The sequence below is a fragment of the Nomascus leucogenys genome, chromosome 8 (assembly GCF_006542625.1).
Source record: "Nomascus leucogenys isolate Asia chromosome 8, Asia_NLE_v1, whole genome shotgun sequence".
In the NCBI taxonomy this organism is placed as follows: Eukaryota; Metazoa; Chordata; class Mammalia; order Primates; family Hylobatidae; genus Nomascus; species Nomascus leucogenys.
The window spans coordinates 2,057,757-2,077,369 of NC_044388.1; the positions used below are offsets into that span (position 1 = coordinate 2,057,757).

Genomic DNA, 19,613 nt, shown 5'->3' on the forward strand with positions numbered 1-19,613 from the left:
GCCCAGCTCAAAAAAGGATAAGAGACCTCAGGAGCCTCAAAAGACAAGATTGTGTTGGTCACCTACAGAGGTCATCTTGGGGACTCATCCATGGGCCTCTCACCTCAGATGATCCCCACCCAAAAATGTGTCCTAGGGAAGGTGGGAAAGGTCAAAGTGAGAGGGCTCTGAGAATTGCAGTACACAATTTTGTTGTAGACTCTGGGCTTAAGAGCACAGGAGAGAATAGGAGGCAGGCAGAGTGCACACTGTCCTTGAAAGGCTTTGAGCCTCCTTCAACTCCTCCTCTCAGGGATTTCCAAGGTACTGCCCCAGGGGCTTCCTCAGGTGAATGGCTAGTTTGCAGAGGCCAGAAAAGGGGAAAGGAGGCAGTACCCAGGGCAGCTGTGTCCGTGGGGCTTTGTGGTCTCAGATGCCGTGATTGGAGGTAAGTTTGGTGTATGTTTTTTGGGGAAGGGCGAGAATGGAAGGAGCACACTCAGCAGTTCAGGGCTCTGCATCGCCCACGGCCATCTGTTTGTCTAAGACGAGGGAAGCTCTGGTTTCCAGGCTGATCTGGAGAGTGAAGCAAGAGGCTCCTAACACTGTGCACCTTGGCCTAGAGGGCAGACACCACCGTGTGCTCATGTGCTGACCTCCTGGCTTGGCAGACGGCTAGGTGGGTGTTGCCATCCCCCTGGGCTGTTGCTGGCCAGCAACTGGTAACAAGCACTGGGCTACAGGGGAGTCTGTGTGCAACCCGTGGGTAGGAATAAGCAGGCAGGAGGTCAAGACTGGGGAGAAAGGGCTTTCTAAGTTCCAGGGACTGCCCAGGAAAAACCAACCATATTCTCCTTCCATGGCCAGTGAGTTCCCATAGGGAAATGGACATGAAATCAGTAGTTGGCTGTTTTTCTTAGCACAGTGTTATACCTAATACAGAAACAGCCTCCCACAGACCACTCCTTTATTGCACTGGCACTGAGATGAAGGCTCCAGTGCCAGGCTGCCAGCTGGGAGCACTGATTACGGGTGATGGAAGAGAAAGGATGCTTCTGTCCCTGGCACAAATGATGGGAGCCCCAAAGAATGGATGTTTATGCATAAAATAACCCCCTTGTTTTTGCCTAAATGCTTCCCTCTCTCATTTTGCCCCTACAATCATTTTAGGTAGTGTGGAGACTAAGAATATGCTCATTTACATGGGAATGAAGAGGGTGCAGAGATTCAGAATTGGCTCATCACAGGAAGTTATCTGTATCACTAGAGCTCTTCTCCCAAGAGCAAACTGTAGATTATTTGCTTGAAATTAATAATGGTTCATCAGCCATTCATTACACATGTAATTAGCCTGGGTAAAAACAGATGCCATTTCAATGTCCTTGACATCAATTTTCTCTACTAGTTATCGGCCCAACCACTCTTCTCTGCTTTCCCTTCTCAAGTCTGATAAACCCCAAGTTCCGGAGTAGGAACAGTGGTTGGATTTTTTGGTGGGTTTGATTACATATGTTGAACAGGCAATACCAGAATGTTCCCATCCAAAGAGGCAAAGGATAATTTTTAAACTACAACTTTGGAAAGTGGTTGTACTCTGATCCTATATTCCAAACCCCATTCTTGCATAATGACAAAGGAAAAAAGTCATGAGCCCCCAAGTGGGAAGCAGGCAGAACTGCAGGCGAGTTTCAAGTGATTGCTAATGGGAATCCCTCCTGAGCTGTCTTCCAAACTGCCAAGGAGGGGCTAGTTGTCTACAGTATGAGGATGACAACACAGAACTTCCATGGTGCTCTTAAGAACTGAACTCTTAGCCGGGCGCAGTGGCTCACGCCTGTAATCCCAGCACTTTGGGAGGCTGAGGTGGGCGGATCACCTGAGGTTGGGAGTTTTGAGACTAGCCTGATCAACATGGAGAAACCTCGTCTCTATTAACAATACAAAATTAGTCAGGTGTGGTGGCACATGCCTGTAATCCCAGCTACTCGGGAGGCTGAGGCAGGAGAATCACTTGAACCCGGGAGGTGGAGGTTGCAGTGAGCTGAGAACGCACCATTGCACTCCAGCCTGGGCAACAAGAACACAACTCCATCTCAAAACAAGCAAACAAAAACTGAACTCTTACTTGAACCATGAAAGTGGAACCTTAAAGAGTAGCAGGCACAGGCCGGGCGCGGTGGCTCACGCCTGTAATCCCAGCACTTTGGGAGACCAAGGCGGGCAGATCACGAGGTCAGGAGATCGAGACCATCCTGGCTAACACAGTGAAACCCTCTCTACTAAAAAATACAAAAAATTAGCCGGTGTGGTGGCAGGTGCCTGTAGTCCCAGCTACTCGGGAGGCTGAGGCAGGAGAATGGTGTGAACCCGGGAGGCGGAGCTTGCAGTGAGCCGAGATCGCGCTACTGCACTCCAGCCTGGGCGACAGAGCGAGACTCCGTCTCAAAAAAAAAAAAAAAAAAAAAAAAAGAGTAGCAGGCACAAAAAGCAAAAATGTCTGATCGTCCAGATCCTGCCCACATCTAGACAGAAGCCCTGGGGAAGAAGTGAAACTCCTCCAAAGGTGGCTCAGGTTCGTCAAACCTAAGGGATCACGGGCACCTACGGCTCACTCCAGCCAACAAGTGCTCTGGGGAGCTCAGATGGACAAGGGGGAAAATGACTGCCACCAACCTGTTAGTACCTGCCTAACAAGTCGGGAAAGGGCTCTTAAGATCCAGCGGTAAAGCCCAATAATCCCAACCAGCAACTAGACTGCTTGGACCACTGGGGCAGACAGCAATCTCTTAAGGTAAGACCCTGAGGTCCACAAAAGTAGAAATCTCATTTTCCACTTTATCTCCCGTGTCTAGCATCACAACTAGCACATAGCAGGTGCTCAATAAATACTTGTCAATGAAATGAACAAACACTACAAGCACGGCTAATGGTATTGAAGGAAGAAGAGCTCAGGGAAGAGCTCTCACAGTAGGTAGGAGGACCCATCCTTCGGAAGATTCTTTTATTAAAACTGGGTAACATCAATAAGGGGACAGTACAAAAAAAATTTTGGTCCATGAAAAAAACATAATTCAGTTAATAAAAACAGTGATCAACAGGGACACTGCGGAAGTACTGAGCTTCCTTCTCATGGTTCCAGCCAGGAGGCGGCCAGGGCTCAGCTGCCCCAAGGTTGTCCAGTGTCAACCTTTCAAGGGAGGGAAAACGGCAGGAAGGGGAAGATGGGGAGAAAATTCTGCTGTCCCCAGTGTAGAACAGGCAGGGATTTGGGGGTAGGGGTGTGCTCGCAGGAGCCTGAGGAGGGGGTGGGGAAGCAGGGGCTTTGTCAGTTCTGTGGGTTTAGAGCCCATGCTGAACGGAATTCCCCCTTTGTGCCCAGCTGTCTCCCACCCTTGCTGTGTTGAGTCTGCGAGCCTGGGATATGCTAACTCGGGGGTGATACAACCTGGAAGAAGAATGTGAGGCTCTCCTGGAAAGATGCAAAAACCATCTCAGTTCCAAGGGGCCAAGATCACAAGGTCCTGCTGCTACCTGAGGGGTCTGAAGCTTTGAGGGCAGGGGCTGGGGAGTCACAATCCTGTGAGGCAGGGAGAGGGAAGAGTCACAAACCCAACTCAGCGCTGTTCTCCAGCCCTAGGCGCTTTCACTCCTCAGTGCCCTAGAAGTCACCAGTAGGTGTCAACTGGGCAGACAAGGGACAGGAAGACAGGGATGGCCCAGGGCTTTTTACCCGTTTGGTTTTAGGCCTGTTTCTGCATTAAGGGATGGGGAGGCAGGGTGGAGTGAGTGAATGAATGAGTCACATCTCCAAACAGCAGGAAGGAACAGCCTCTGCTGCAATGACAGTTCCCCAGATGAGATCCCTGGGGCTCTGAAAGGGAAAGGCAAGATTCCCCCACCCAAATGCCTGAGGTTAGGGCAGATCTGAGGGAATCACAAAGGGCAGCCACAGGGAGTGTCTGGGAGGGAGCAATAAAGAACAAACTCCAATACTGATGTGGTGGACCCCAACTAAGGAGTGAGAGCAGCACTGAGAGAGCAGGCCAACCCAGAGGGCTGGGGACTGACCTGGGGCTCAGTGGAGCCCAAGAACCAGGGTTTCTTTAGTGCTACAGGGCAACAAGTGAAGGGAGAGTTTGCTCCAAACCTGTGGAGGGAAGGAAGGAAATTGGATTCTGTTATCAGGAGAGCCAAGATCAACTAGCTTATAGAGTGCCCACAGGCCTGAGTCTTGGAGAAGGAGCTAAAGCTCCCACCTCCTGGGTCTCTGAAGGGCAGGATCAGTGTAGCTGGTCCCCTTGAAGACCACCCGGCCTTAGGCCCAATCCATTCCAAGCACTCATTACCACTACATGTTCTCTCTCTAACACTATCTAGAGGTGCTATGCAGACCAGGGGAGGGTACAGGCACATGGGAACTTTGTGGGGCAAAGGGAAGCTGGGGGTGGGAAGGGATAGGGTGAAAGAAGAGGCTAACAGGTGTCTTATGAGACAGATATGTGAGACCCTCTTCATTCTGGTGTTGTCCTTGAACCAACAGCATCCCCTGGAATGCCCCAAGCAAGACCAAGGCAGGTACTATGAGGCAGGCAGCACAGGGCCCAAATCCAGAATTGGTGCAGCCGAATCAGGGCTGTGGGAGAGGCCCTATGTATTCCGGATTCCCAGGGCTTGCTCTAATTCTTGTCGTCTCTGCTGCACCTAAGGAGAAAATAGTGAAGGCAGTGGAAGATGAGACAAACCAGAAGTTGGTATCTAACACCACTGACCCCCATCAGGGGTGAAAACCCCATGCCTTTTGTCAATTTCCTCCATGCACCCCATGTACTTACCTTGGAGTAGAAGTATCGGCACACAGCCTCCTGAGCCCAGGGCTGGAAGTAGAACTCAGCTCGGCGCTCCTCCTCTGGGTTACCCACCACATCAGTCATTGTCTGAGGGAAATGGAGATGCAGGGTGGAGGAAGAGAGAGGAGAAAAGGCTTGTTTCCTTCCTTCACACCCATTATTGGGTAAATTGTATCCTTCCCCAAAATGTTGAAGTCTAACCCCTAGTACCTGTGAATGTGACCTTATTTGGAAACAGGGTCTCTGCAGATGCTCAAGTTAAGATGAGGTCATTAGAGTACCCCCTAATATGACTGGTCGGTTCCCTTATAAAAAGAGGAAATTTGGACATGGAGACAGACACATACAGAAGGAAGACAACGTGAAGTCACACAGAGACCACTACCTACAAGCCAAGGAACGCCTGAGGTACCAGAAGCTGAGAGATGCACAGAACAGTCTCCCTCCCAGCTCGCGGAAGGAAGCGGCACTGCCCACACTGATTTTGGACTTCCAGCCTCCACAACTGTGAGACAAGCCTGTTGTTTAAAACTGCCCAGTTTGTGGTAGTTTGCTACAGCAGCCTCAGCAAACGGATATAACGTCCAGTCACCTCTGCAATCAACAACTCGTTGCCTTGTTCAGGGATCTTTCCTGGCATCCCTTTTCCCTTGCTGCTCTGCTCAGCCTCTCTAACTCGCTACAGTCAGCACAGGAGGGGTGAGAACTGATGAGTTCATACTCTGTGCCCATTCCTATCTTCTTGCCTGAGCTTACTGTGCTCCCTTTTCTGGGAATGTCTTCAAATCCCAAATTTTCTGTGAAGCCTTCCCCAGAGATTCTAGTCTCACTGATCTCCCTTATCTGAATTATCTTATTGGTCCTGGTCAGTCTGATAATGTCTTTTTTTTTTTTGAGATGGAGTCTCACTCTGTCAGCCAGGCTGGAGTGCAGTGGCGCGATCTCAGCTCACTGCAGCCTCTACCTCCCGGGTTCAAGTGATTCTCCTGTCTCAGCCTCCCGGGTAGCTGGGATTACAGGCACTCGCCACCACGCCTGGCTGATTTTTGTATTTTAGTAGAGATGGGGTTTCACCGTGTTGGCCTGGCTAGTCTCCAACTCCTGACCTCAGGTGATCTGCCCTCCTCAGCCTCCCAAAGTGCTGGGATTACAGGCGTGAGCCACTGCACCTGGCCTGATAATGTCTTATATGGTTTACTATTTTGTATCATACTAGCCTAGTTTCTTTTTTTTGAGACAGAGTTTCGCTCTGTCACCCAGGCTGGAGTGCAGCGGCATGATCTTGGCTCACTGCAACCTCTGCTTCCTGGGTTCAAGCAATTCTCCTGCCTTAGCCTCCCAAGTAGCTGGGATTACAGGCGCGCACCACCACGCCTGGCTAAGTTTTTGTATTTTTTAGTGGAGACGGGGTTTCGCCATGTTGGCCAGGCTGGTCTCAAATTCCTGACCTCAAGCAATCCGTCAGCCTCGGCCTCCCAAAGTGCTGGGATTACAGGTGTGAGCCACGTTGCCCGGCTATACTAGCCTAGTTTCTTCAGACAGAATGTAGGCTGCTTTGAAAGCAGGGATCAGGTCTTCCACTCTGTATCCCTGACAAGATGAAGCACAGTGACAGACAAAGTAAGTACTAAATCAACACTTGATGGCTCTGCCCCCATTTCCCTGTTTAATTGCAAAATGGACCCTGGAACTTACTAAAGAAAAATCTGGCCCCTCACTCCTTCCTCTGGGTCTCCTACCAGCTGCAACATGAATAAAGCAGCTGTGTGCCTCACTGACCTAAGTCCCTTCAGACCTCTCCTAGGTTCTTTACCTTGAGGTCCCTGCACTGGGACTGAAGCCAGTCATTGATGAAGCCCTGAGGGTCTCTGGCAAAGCTCAGCATGAACTCCCGCTGAGTCTTCAGCTGGTTGATGGTTTCTATCGTCTCATGGATCTGAAAGGGAGAACGAAGCTCAGACCATTTTCAAACTAGAAAAGTGAGAAGTTAAATGGCAGGTGGTGCCTGACAACTCCACATGCCACTCTCAATCTACTCACCGTGCTGCCCACAGCCGGCACCATCATACAGAGCTCCAACTGCTCTGACCCTTGGCATTCTTTCAGCAGGTAATTTGCCCTTGTTTCTGTCTCTCTGTATACCTCATGTGAAGACAGCTTTCCTTTTGGTCTCCCCAGTGCCCCCGATGGGCAAAGCTACGTGAATACTTACTCCACAGCACAAATGGGTCCAAAAGTGTTCTCAGGAAGAAAAGGACTGGCATATGGGGCTGTCTCATAAGCTCTCGTCTCTGGGTTTCGTTCTCAACTCTTTTCTCATTCTACATACTCCTCCCGGCAATCTCTTTGACTTGTATGTCTTCCATTACTACTGACAGGGTAATGAGTCCCCAGTCTGCAGCCCAGAGTCTGTTTTCTATACTCCAACCAATCCAACTGCTTAAACTTGACATTAAATTCACTACCCTTTCTCCAATACCTGCTCCTCCTCCCCTCTTCCCAGTCATAGTAAATACTACTGTCCACCCAAGCTAGAGACCTGGGAGGCATCATAACATTTCCTTCTCATTCATCCCTCACTCTAATCCAAACAGTGGCCAAATTCCTTCAATTCCACCTTGACACCTCTCAAATCTATCTACTTATCTCCACCCTCACTGTCGGGACTGTAAATTTAGGGCCTCAACACGTCTCACGTGGATTACTGCACCAGCCTCCTAACTGGGCTTCCTGCCTCCAGCCCTGCCCTCTTGACAAATTATTCTCCATCCACCTTCCTGCAAGTGATCATTCTACATACAAATAGCATCAGTCCCTCCACTGGTAATGATCTCTCAACCAGCTGTCTTACACAGTCTTCAGGATGAAACATAAACCAGTTTTCCCTGAATCAAAGGTTCCTCATGATTAGGCATCTGGCTTCCTATCTAGCTTTCCTTCCCAAAACGTCCCGTCCTCGGCACTCTATGCTGTATCTAGCATACTAAATGGCTCGTACTTCTTTAAGACACCAGGCTTTCTCTCTCTTCTCTGGACCTTTACATGCCCTATTCCCTCTTTCTGGAACGTCTTCTGCCTCCTATACCCCCAGCACTACTATCCTTTTTGCCCTTTCATTAACACCCACTTTGTCCTTCAAGATTTCGTTGGGGCCGGGCGCGGTGGCTCACGCCTGTGATCCCAGCACTTTGGGAGGCCGAAGCGGGTGGATCACCTCAGGTCAGGAGTTCAAGACCAGGCTGACCAATATGGTGAAACCCCGTCTCTACTAAAAATACAACAATTAGCCAGGTGTGGTGGCAGGCGCCTGTAGTCCCGGCTACTCAGGAGGCTGAGACAGGAGAATTGCTTGAACCCAGGAGGCGGAGGTTGCAGTGAGCCAAGATCATGCCATTGCACTCCAGCCTGAGCGACAGAGCAAGACTCCATCTCAAAAAAAAAAAAAAAGAAAAGATTTAGTTGGGGCCTCAACTCTTCCAGCAAAGCCTCCCTCTCTCCTTCGTGTTCCCAAAGCACTTGTGGCTTTATTTGCAAGGACTGGGTCTACTAATAACAACCCAGATCACAATAATAGTAGCAGAAGTTACCATTTGTTGTTTTTATGTGCCAGATACAGTCTCAAGTCTTTACACACACTCCCTCATTTAATTGTCATAGCAACCTGATTAAAATAGGTACTATGGGCTGGGCGTGGTGGCTCACGCCTGTAATCCCAGTACTTTGGGAGGCTGAGGTGGGCAGATCACTTGAGGTCAGGAGTTGGAGACCAGCCTGGCCAACATGGTGAAACCCCGTCTCTACTAAAAATACAAAAATCAGCCGGGTGTGATGGTGGGTGCCTGTAATCCCAGCTACTTGGGAGGCTGAGACAGGAGAATCGCTTGAACCCAGGAAGTGGAGGTTGCCATGAGGCGGGATTGCACCACTGCACTTCAGTCTGGGTGAGAGAGCGAGACTCCTGAAAAGAAAAAAGAAAAAAAAAAAGTACTATGGTCTCTATTCCACAAATCAGAAACCGAGGCTCAGTGCTGTTCAGAGTGTCCCCACAATCAGAATTCATTTGAGTCTGGCTCAAACCAGCACCAAGCACAGTACCTGACATATACTGGGTGTCACCATATTTTGAATGAATACTAAGAATCAAAAGGAGGCCTTGAAGCTGTGATAGGGGCTGGTGGTACCCAACTATCCAGGGCACGGACCCCTACCTTGTTGTCTAGAGTAGCAATCTCCTGTTGGCTGGCAGTGGACAGCAGAAAAGAATTCATCTGGGTCTTCAAGGTGTCATCCACTTCAACATCAATGTCATAACAAGCTGTCTTTTTCTGATCATTCGGGTCAACACTGGACAGGAAACCAAAGGGGCCTGGTAAAAAGCTTGGACACTAAGACCTAATTACACAGGGTCGAAAAGATGACCCGGGATGAAAAGAAAAGGGGCTAACTGTAAAAGGGCCCGAGAACTTTCGGGTGTGACAGAAGTGTTCTACACTTTATTGTGGCAGCTACATGGTGTACAGATCTGGCAAAAATCTTCAAACTACACTTTCAATTGGTGTAATTTGTTATATGTAAATTATACTTCAATAAAGTTGATTTATTTAAAAACTCAGTGGTAAAAATTCAAGCAGTACGAAAGGTATCTTGTGAAAAGTAGTTCCTTCCTCTCCAGAGGAAATCACTGCTACAGTCTCTTATGTATCTTTCTCCCTTTAAAAAAAATACTTGGCAGCCAGGCGTGGTGGCCCATGTCTGTAATCCCAGCACTTTGGGAGGCCAAGGTAGGCGATCACCTGAGGTCAGGAACATGGTGAAACCCCATTTCTACTAAAAATTAGCCGGACGTGGTAGCTCATGCCTGTAATCCCAGCTACTGGGGAAGCTGAGGCAGGAGAATCTCTTGAACCTGGGAGGCAGAGGTTATGGTGAGCCAAGTTCATGCCACTATACTTCAGCCTGGGTGACAGAGTGAGACAGTCTCAAAAAATAAAAAAAATTTGGCGAGCCATGGTGGCTCATGCCTGTAATCCTAACACTGGGAGGCTGAGGTAAGAGGACTGCTTGAGCCCATGAGTTTGAGACCAGTCTACACCACACAGACCCCAGTTTCTACAAAAAATTTCAAAACAATTCCTGGGCGTGGTGGCACACATCTGTGGTCCCAGCTGCTCAGGAGGCAAGGTGGGAGGGATCACCTGAGCCCAGGAGGTCAAGGATGCAGTGAGCCATGATTACACCACTGCACTCCAGCCTGGGCAACAGAGAGCGACTCTGTCTCAAAAAAGAAATAATAATAACAATCTTTAGAACTTTTCTGGCCAGGTGCGGTGGCTCACACCTGTAATCCCAGCACTCTGGGAAGCCAACACGGGCAGATCATTCAAGGCTAGGAATTCAACACTAGTGTGGCCAACATGGCGAAACCCCAATACAAAAAGTGGCACACGCCTGTAATTACAACTACTTGGGAGGCTGAGGCATGAGAATTGCTTGAACCTGGGAGGCAGCGGTTGCAGTGAGTGAAGATTACGCCACTGCACTCCAGCCTGGGTGACAGAGCGAGACTCTATATGTTTAAGCAAACGAAGCCTTTTTTTTTTTTTTTTTTTTTTTTTTTAGATGGAGTCTTGCTCTGTTGTCTAGGCTGGAGTACAGTGGCGCAATCTTGGCTCACTGCAACCTCTGCCTCCCAGGTTCAAGTGATTCTCCTGCGTGAGCCTCCCAAGTAGCTGGGACTACAGGTGCTCACCACCACGCCCAGCTAATTTTTGTAATTATTATTATTTTTTTTTTTTTAGAGACGGAGTCTTGCTCTGTCGCCCAGGCTGGAGTGCAGTGGCAGGATCTCAGCTCACTGTAAGCTCCGCCTCCCGGGTTTGCGCCATTCTCCTGCCTCAGCCTCCTGAGTAGCTGGGAATGCAGGCGCCCACCAGCACGCCCAGCTAATTTTTGTATTTTTTTTAGTAGAGACGGGGTTTCACCGCGTTAGCCAGGATGGTCTCGATCTCCTGACCTCGTGATCCACCCGCCTCAGCCTCCCAAAGTGCTGGGATTAGAGGCGTGAGCCACCGCGCCCAGCTAATTTTTGTATTTTCAGTAGAGATGGGGTTTCACCATATTACCCAGACTGGTCTTGAACTCCTGACCTTGTGATCCGCCCACCTTAGCCTCCCAAAGTGCTGGGATTACAGACGTGAGCCACTGCGCCCAGCCAAACAAACCTTTTTTTATTGTTTCAGAGACAGCATTTTATTATGTTGCCCAGGCTGGACTCAAACTCCAGGACTCAAGTGATCTACCCACCTCAGCCTCTGGAGTAGCTGGGTCTACAGGAATGTGCCACAGTGCCTGGCTTTCTCCCTTTTAAACTAAAATTGACCCCAAAAATAAAGTCAAACACAAAATTAAAAGTGGTCTAACTTTAAGCATAGGAATACAGGACAGACCAAATTCTACTGACCTAATTTATAGGTTCAGGAGTTACTACTGCGTAAGTGATGGTTCAGGGTCTTATCTTTTTTCTTTTTTTCCCCCTCCCCCTCTGTCATCTTGTAGGTTCAGGGTCAAAAGAAAAAAAAAAAGGCCCACCGGGTGTGGTGGCTCACACCTGTAATCCCAGCACTTTGGGGGGCCGAGGCGGGTGGATCACGGGATCAAGAGATCGAGACCATGGTGGCCAACATGGTAAAACCCCGTCTCTACTAAAATACAAAAAATTAGCTGGGCGTGGTGGCATGCACCTGTAATCCCAGCTACTCGGGAGGCTGAGGCAGGAGAATCACTTGAACCCAGGAGGCAGAGGTTGCAGTTAGCCGAGATTGTGCCACTGCATTCCAGCCTGGGTGACAGACTGAGATTCTGTCTCCAAAAAAAAAAAAAAAAAAAGAAAAGAAAAGAAAGCCCTTACCAGAATTAATATGGAATAAAGGAAGGAAGACAAAGAGACTATATCCAACTACAGAGACACGCTGCTTTGAGAAGGAAATTTTCTTCACTCCCTATCTGCCTAGAGATGCCTTGCTCTCCATCTTCTAAACAAAAAAGTGAATAGAGGTAACGGAATTGGGAGGCTCGGACTAGAATGCTGTACCACCCAGAGAAAAGAGGGCTGCTGAGCCCTTCCATGAGTGAAGAGCTGGTAGATGTTTAACAACTGATCTTCCAAAGGAGAGCAGGAGGAAGGACCCAGATGTGTGGCATTTGCTGACCTTTGGGCTTTAAATATTCTGATTTCGGCCAGGCGCTGTAGCTCACACCTGTAATCCCAGCACTTCGGGAGGCGAGGTGGGCGGATCACCTGAGGTCAGGAGTTTGAGATCAGCCTGGCAAACACGGTGAAGCCCCGTCTCTACTAAAAATATAAAAAAATTATCTGGGCATGGTAGCAGGTGCCTGTAATCCCAGCAACGTGGGAGGCTGGGGAGGGAGAATTGCTTGAACTCAGGAGGCGGAGGTTTCAGTGAGCTGAGATCATGTCATTGCACACCAGCCTGGGCAACAAGAGCGAAACTCCATCTCAAAACAAAAGACCGGGCGCAGTGGCTCACGCCTGTAGTCCCAGCACTTTGGGAGGCCAAGGCGGGCGGATCACCTGAGGTCAGGAGTTCAAGACCGGCCTGACCAACATGGAGAAACCTCGTCTCTACTAAAAATACAAAATTAGCCAGGCGTGGTGACACACGCCTGTAATCCCAGCTATGTGGGACGCTGAGGCAGGAGAATCACTTGAACCCGGAAGGCAGAGGTTGCGGTGAGCCAAGATCACGCCATTGCACTCCAGCCTGGGTAACAAGAGTGAAACTCCATCTCAAAAAAAAAAAAAAATTCCGATTTCAAGCTACCTACATTACATTACTGTTCATGGGAAGAGATGCACAATAACACATAAGCACATCATTATATCATATTTCCACCAGATGGATACAACAAGCAAAAATAACCTCAAGAGAACAAATACAGGCTGGGCGTGGTGGCTCACGCCTGTAATCCAAGCACTTTGGGAGGCCGAGGCGGGCAGATCACGAGGCTCGGTGGGCTGATCACGAGGTCAGATTGAGACCATCCTGGCTAACATGTGAAACCCCATCTCTACTAAAAATACAAAAAATTAGCCAGGTGTGGTGGTGGGCGCCTGTAGTCCCAGCTACTCGGGAGGCTGAGGCAGGAGAATGGCGTGAACCCGGGAGGTGGAGCTTGCAGTGAGCCGAGATCGCGCCACTGGACTCCAGCCTGGGCGACAGAGCAAGACTCTGTCTCGAAAAAAAAAAAAAAAAAAAAAGCACAAATACAATAAAATGTAATAATTAGGAAGTTATACATTTTCAGTATATGTTACCCACTTTTAGTCTAATATTTTTAATTATAAGTTTATGTAATTTAATTGTAAGTAACAGTTGTGTTTAACAACCTGTTTGCAAAATTCCTGAAAATTTGACAACTGGCTTGTGCAAATCGGTACAAGGCAGCTCCGGCACAGCACTGCCTCCCACACACAGGCCTACCTGATGACATGATTAATGATGATAGGTTCTGGTGGCATAAGCAAGGCATGGAGCCGCTGAGGGATCTCTGAAAACTTCATACGTTGAGACTCAAAGATCTGTAGCAAAGGGGAGAACACGAGGTTAGCAGTTTGAGTATAATTAGTGTTCTAATAGATTCTAGCAAAAGAATGGGTCCATTACTTACCTGCTGCAGGTACTTGTCACAGATGACAAACTCCCGCTCATGAGGGTCCTGGAGCTTATGTGTCTTAATATATTGCCACAGTGCTTGGATGATCACTGGACGAGTCTGGGTATGGATGCCCAGGAGTCGAGCTAGGCGGGGGTCTAATTTAAACTGGGGAGGCTGCAGGGAACCAAAGGGTATAGGGGATGAAGCTGGTTAGCTGGGTCTATATGCAGCAATACATTCAAGCTATTCAACAAACAATGCAGTGCTTTTTCTGGGACAGAAAATTCTGGGAAGAACTCAGAGATGACTAAGACTCTATCTCTGTGCCAAAGTGGCAAATTATTCACAACTAGACATAAACTCTTTAAAGGGAGACTGCTGACGGGATGTGGCTGTGAAAGCTGGACCCCCTCACACCACCACAGAATACCTGGTAATCCAGCATCAGTAGGACAGTACACCGTACATTCACGTCTCCCGGCCGCTTCACCTGAAAGCCATCGGTCTCCTGGGTAGTGGCGGTCCTGTGCCACTACAGAGAGGAAGATGTCAGGGGGTGCTCTCCCAGAGGAAGAGCTGGGGTGGGAGGGAAGAGCTTCTGTAATGACTGAATATTCAACTTTGATTACTGAGGCTACTGGAGAAGAGTAATAGCATGAGGCATTTTAAAAAACTGCATATGGCTTTGGGATGACTGTCTGTGTATAAGTAGATTAACCTTTTAATTCTGTTTGTGGTTGCATTCAAATAAGCCCGAATGTCCAGTGATAATTTTATCCACAAAATGGATAATACACATGTGAACAGTAACATAGCTATCATTTACTGAGTACTTACTATGTGTGAGAGTATTCTAAGACATTTACCTGGATTATCTCACTTCCCAAACATCTATACAAGATAGGCACAATTATACTTATTTTACAGATGAGAAAACTAATGCTCAGCAGAATAAAGTAACTTGCCCAGGTCAAACAGCCAGTCAGTGGCGGAGCCACCTTTTGAGCTCTGATGTGTCTGATTCTACAATCCACATTCTTAGCCACTATACTCTACTGCTATAGAATTAAATTAAATATATTTACAAGTTTCTATTGATTCTATGACTTACTTCCCTTATTAGATGGTAAAGACCTTCCCATGTCTCTTAGTGGTTGAGGTTAAGGGGCTGCAGCTACACTGGCAAATAAGGAGCAGGTTAAGTTCACTTGGAGTGCTGGCTGGACTGTCATTCTGGTTTTGCCTGTTTTTCAAAGAATACTGTTGCTAACATGGGCTTCAAAACGTTGTGCAATCAGGCATCATAATAAAGGATTTTTGGTGAATTGGAATGTAAATGTAAACAGAGCAGAGATCAAGAGGAAGTCCCAGATCTATAATGGTAACCTTGGCAAGTACTAGTACCCTATCAGTCAATCACTCTAAATACAGCAACTGCTACCAGGAAAAAGTATGATTGGTGCATGGATAACTACACCTCACCATTATTAACAAGCAAGATGCAGAGATGGCCTGGCACATACAAGAGGCCACCAGTAGACTTTCCCTTGAAAGAGGCGGCAGTGACCAGGAGAGTAACATTAAAAAGATGGGACAAGTTAGATTACAAGAGCCCTTGGTCCTAACTAAGCATGCTAGTGCCACCTAGAGGTCAATGTGCAAACTGTACACCTGGAGTGACTCCTTTATACCCCGCCTCTCCTTAGACATTAAAATACGGCTCCCAAGTCCATCATCCTCCAATCAGAGTCAAAGCCTAGAAGGCAGAACTACTCACTTCTACCAGATGGTTGTCTGGCCCATACAGGTCTTTGTCCAGTTCAATCACCAAGGACTTAAAAAAGGAAGAGAACTTCCTCTTTTGTTTAGTGGCATCATATTTGGACAAGGCTGACTGGAGGAGAGAAAAGAAAAATCATATTAGGCCAGAAGAAACTTCCCAAGACAAAATCCTATGAAAAAGGAACCCCAACAACAATGGGAAAAAACTCAAAAAATATCTTCTCTATATCTCTTAGGAGAGATAGGCAAAGTAGGCATCTGCAGGTATTAAACCAATCATGGTAGCAACAGAACCCTGAAGAAGCAGCCTAGAACACAGAGGGTCACTGTTTTACCCACCTCATTTGCCCAAGGGAAATGAGGCAAGTTAAGCAAACCATTGCACATAACTAAGCGAGTTTGAGCAGAGAAAAGTCTGACTCTAGAGGGGAAATGAATCACAGGCAATAAGCAGCCAGAACAAAAACAGCTTTATTTGGACAGAATGACACCACCAGCAGATGGACTGGACCTATATAGAGAAGGAGGCTCTGACACTGAGCCCTGGTTCTCCTGCAAAAGTGCATTCCAATTAGCTTGCCTGCGAGCAGCTAAAAATAACAGCCAGAGAATGTAAGGGAATGAGAGAAAGGTGAGCTTCCCCGAGGAGCTTCTGGGGTGGGAAGTTTGGGGACTATCACCTGTCAGGTGATGCTCCCCAGGAAGCAACAAAGAGCCTGTCAAGAGAAATCTATCCTACTTAAACTGTGGGGTGCCTCCAATGAAAATTGAGAAGATGGAGATGCCACAAGGACTCAGAAAGGAAACACAGCCTCAAATTAAGGGCAAACTCGATTAAAAACAACAAAAAAAACCAAAAACAAACAAAAAAAAAACTAAATAATCTACTGATACGGCTAAATCCAATGGCCAGCAGCACCAAGAGGAAGGTAAACCACAAATCAGATCCCAGGACAATAAGGTTCTCCATATGATACCAGTGAGGGCCAAAGGTGTGGGGGCAAACACAAAGAACCACTGTCTTTCAGTGCAGCGAACAGTGTCCCTCTCCCTACTGCTCCCAAAAGGAGCTGTGAGCACCAGTTAGGCTTCCTGCTGACCAGACAACACTGTTCATTCCCAGCAGCTCCCACCCTAGATGCCAACCATTGTGGACCTTGAACTCACATCCTCCAGGAGCCGTCCTTCTACCCGAAGCTCCCAGGAAGCCACCGTCCCTTCCCCATCCTCGGCATCTGACTTAGCCGGATTGAAAGTGTTAGAAATGAAAATTCGCAGCTTCCGTTTTTGCTGAGGAAGGCAGAAACAGGATTGATCGTGGGGCTTCAGTGGTCCGATGTTGAAGACAAGGGTCTCCCCAAACCCCAAAATTACTCCTAACAGACTGGCTTACTGTCTACCCAGTCCCTTGGGTGGGTGGATGAAGATTCCATTTAGAAGAGGAGTACTGGCCATCAGCCTAAGTACAAGTGCATACAGTAGGATGCCAGGTGGACAAAGTCATGCAAGGTGCCAGGTTCCCAAGGTAGCAGAGCAGTTACAGCGAAAACATGGACAAGGGTATATTTGTAGTGCAAGAAATATCAAGAGCCCCTCCCCCTTTGCCATTCTGTTCTTATCCTCCTAATGTAATTCTCAGTTTGTAGGCGGAAGGGAGAGATGCAATTTAAATGCCAAGGAGAGTTGTGCTGTGCCTTTGATTTCTTATCCTAATTCTGCTGAAGGTTCCTGGGTCCTCTCCTTTGGCTTTCTGCCTAGTACTTTCCTGTGTTACCTTGATGGGACGTTTCAAGGCCTCTTGGATATCTAGCCGTTTCCTCATGATAGTCTGGTCCAGTTTCCTTTCAAAAGCCAAGAGATCCATATAGGCCTGGGATTCTGGTACCAGTTCACGAATCTTAGGAACAGAAAAATTAATTGAAATCTAGGATGATCATCTCTATACTCAAACTCACCACACTTTCCAGAAGACATATAGCCTGGACTCACCCTTTGAGGTAGAATTTTGTCAGCCATCTTCTTTTTCTTTGCACTGTTGGGAATAAATACTGTTATCAGGTTGGGACAGAACTAGTCAGAACGTGAAAATAAGCTGTCAGCACGTCCATTTATAGTAATGTGAAGGGATTGCAAAGCTTCTCTCAAATCAAAGAATTACCACCACCACCACCACCAGGCATTCTCAAGGATGAGTTCTGTAGCACCATCTGCTGACACAGCACCACCACTTCTTGGTTCAGGTACCCCCACCACCTGTGTCCTCCCAGGCTCCCTCCCTCCTTCCCTCTGCCCCATGATCATCTTACTTGTGGTTTCGATTTTGGACCGCCTGCTGCTGGACCTGCTGGATCTGCTGAGGGGCAGGTCTCTTGCGGGACTGATCCATCCCTGACTGGGCCAGGCCAGGTCGGACTGAAGGGTTCCCCCCATAGCCAGGGGGTCCCATGGAAGGTCCCTGAGGTGTCATTCGGCTGCCTGGCAACATACCTGGTCTCTACAGAGGGGAGAGGACCCAGAGATGTCATGGTTTCACCTGCTAAACCCCACCGAGAAAGAAAAGCAGGGAATGCCTGAGTTCTTTGAATGAAGTAAGGTTTAGGGATGGAATGGAGGACAATGAGAGGAGAACCCTTTGCTCCAGTAGTGACTCCACAGAAAAACAGAGTCCAAAAGCTAAACGAGAGCCAGATTATACTCAAATTCTCAGTCCATTTTGGATCGGACACATCGGACATCGCCAGTTCCACATTTACTCTGCTACCTACTATCTCTTTAGAAGCTGACCTCAATCTGTCAGCTACCCGTTCTGTGTTCCTCTGATCACTGGAGCTGCTCAAGCCCCTTTGCATTCCGGCCCTCGTGTAGGTATCACTGGACCCACTTCACCCACCCAGGTTCTCTACCGACTCCCCACGGAAACAATGCCCCTAAGAGCAGGTGTGGACGCTAACTGCCTCCCCCTCTCTTCCTGCACACTGCCTCCCCCAACCCCCACCCAGAGCCCGAACCCCTCCCAAGGGAGTCCCTCCTACTTCTCCCCCCACCCCTGTCACTCCCATGTCCCCGCTCGGCCCCGCCCCCGGCCCGCGTGCCCCTCCTCCTGCCCCACTCACCGGATAGGCCGCTCCGGGCATCGGGGAGCGGTACAGCCCTTGACCCGGAGCCGGGCCCATTCGCACGGGAGGCCCCGGAGTTCCGCCCGGGCCCAAGGCAGCAGCCGCGCCCGCCCCTCCTGAGGCTCCGGCGCCGCCGCTCGGAGCCACAGACTGGAAACCCGCCCGGGCCGCCATCTTCCCGGAGCCGCCGATGCAGCTGCACAAAGAACCGGAACCGGAACTCCCCCCGCCCCCCAAGCGCCCCCCGAGCGCCCGCCTGTTCCCCCGGCCGGCCGGCCGGCACGGGAGGCTCAGGGCAGCGAGACTATGGGCTAGAGCGGGGCGACTAGCGGAAAAGGCGTGCTGGCCACGCCCTCCCGCCTTCACGGTCCGGGAGGGAAAACCATAGAGAAGAGCTCTGCGATAGAGAGGCGCCGTGAGCGGGCGCCCCCAGGCCGACGGGAGGAAGACAAGGACCTGGAAAGGGGGACGGACCACAGCCTCAGCCCCAGTCTCAACCCCGACTCGAGCCCTCTGATGAAGAGAGGCTTGGAGTAATAGCTTCATCTTGGCGCATGGCATTAACTTTCCAAAACGCTTTGATTGCTTTTCGTTTCATTTTCTTACTGCTATAACTATCAGGGGCTGAGGAGGGAAACACAGTTTATTCCATTTTACAAATGGGAAATCTGAACCCACAGGTGAATGACTTGGCAAAGGCCAACCAGCAAGTTAGCCATAAAGCCGAAGCCAAGATTCCAGATATCCTTGCTCATGGCCCGGGACTCATTCACAGATAAAGTGCCTCAATAAGTACCTCACGTGGGAACTTCATCCTAACTTCGTCTCTGACCTAACCTGCTTCCGGATTTATTTTTTATTTTTTATTTTTTTTGAGATGAGGTCTCTCTCTCTCTCGCCCAAGCTGGAGTGCAGCGGCACCATCTCAGCTCACTGCAACCTCCGCCTCCCAGGCTCAAGTGATCCTCCCACCTAAGCCTCCCGAGTAGCTGGGACCACAGGCATGCACCACCATGCCAGGCTGTTTTGTATTTTTGGTAGGGACGGGGTTTCGCCATGTTGCCCAGGTTGGTCTCGAACTCCTGAGCTCAAGTAATCTGCGCTCCTCAGCCTCCCAAAATGCTGGGATTACAGTGAGCCATTGTGCCTGGCCTCAGATTTTTTTTTTTAATATTAAAAAATAGGGATGGGGGGCTCGGCGCAGTGGCTCATG

General features: G+C 48.9%; 1 protein-coding gene across 2 annotated transcripts; it reads right to left on the reverse strand.

The window, feature by feature from the left end:
- Positions 1–2,903: 2,903 nt before the first annotated feature.
- Positions 2,904–18,739, reverse strand: SMARCD1 (SWI/SNF related, matrix associated, actin dependent regulator of chromatin, subfamily d, member 1). Of its 2 annotated transcripts, XR_004031252.1 has the most exons (14): positions 18,398–18,739; positions 17,591–17,778; positions 17,274–17,316; positions 17,059–17,181; positions 16,452–16,574; positions 15,280–15,396; positions 13,933–14,034; positions 13,515–13,676; positions 13,328–13,425; positions 9,035–9,170; positions 6,640–6,762; positions 4,812–4,913; positions 4,048–4,680; positions 2,904–3,556 (listed from the first exon to the last, which is right to left on the reverse strand). XR_004031252.1 is itself a non-coding variant. In XM_030816594.1 (13 exons), exons 1-13 carry the CDS (start codon positions 18,572–18,574, stop codon positions 4,627–4,629), a joined length of 1,548 nt encoding a protein of 515 aa, XP_030672454.1. In that variant the 5' UTR covers positions 18,575–18,739; the 3' UTR covers positions 2,904–4,626. The 2 variants fall into 2 exon arrangements, 1 of the variants encoding a protein (XP_030672454.1); XM_030816594.1 differs by having other exon boundaries at positions 2,904–4,680.
- Between the last annotated feature and the right edge of the window lie 874 nt (positions 18,740–19,613).

Excerpts from the sequence above, each read along its gene's own strand:
- SMARCD1 (XM_030816594.1), bottom strand. The coding sequence starts at position 18,574 with ATGGCGGCCCGGGCGGGTTTCCAGTCTGTGGCTCCGAGCGGCGGCGCC. Across the intron at positions 17,182-17,273 it reads ACAAAATTCTACCTCAAAGG|ATTCGTGAACTGGTACCAGA; the intron begins GTGAGTCCAGGC and ends TCTGTTCCTAAG. Across the intron at positions 4,681-4,811 it reads GCCGATACTTCTACTCCAAG|GTGCAGCAGAGACGACAAGA; the intron begins GTAAGTACATGG and ends TTTTCTCCTTAG.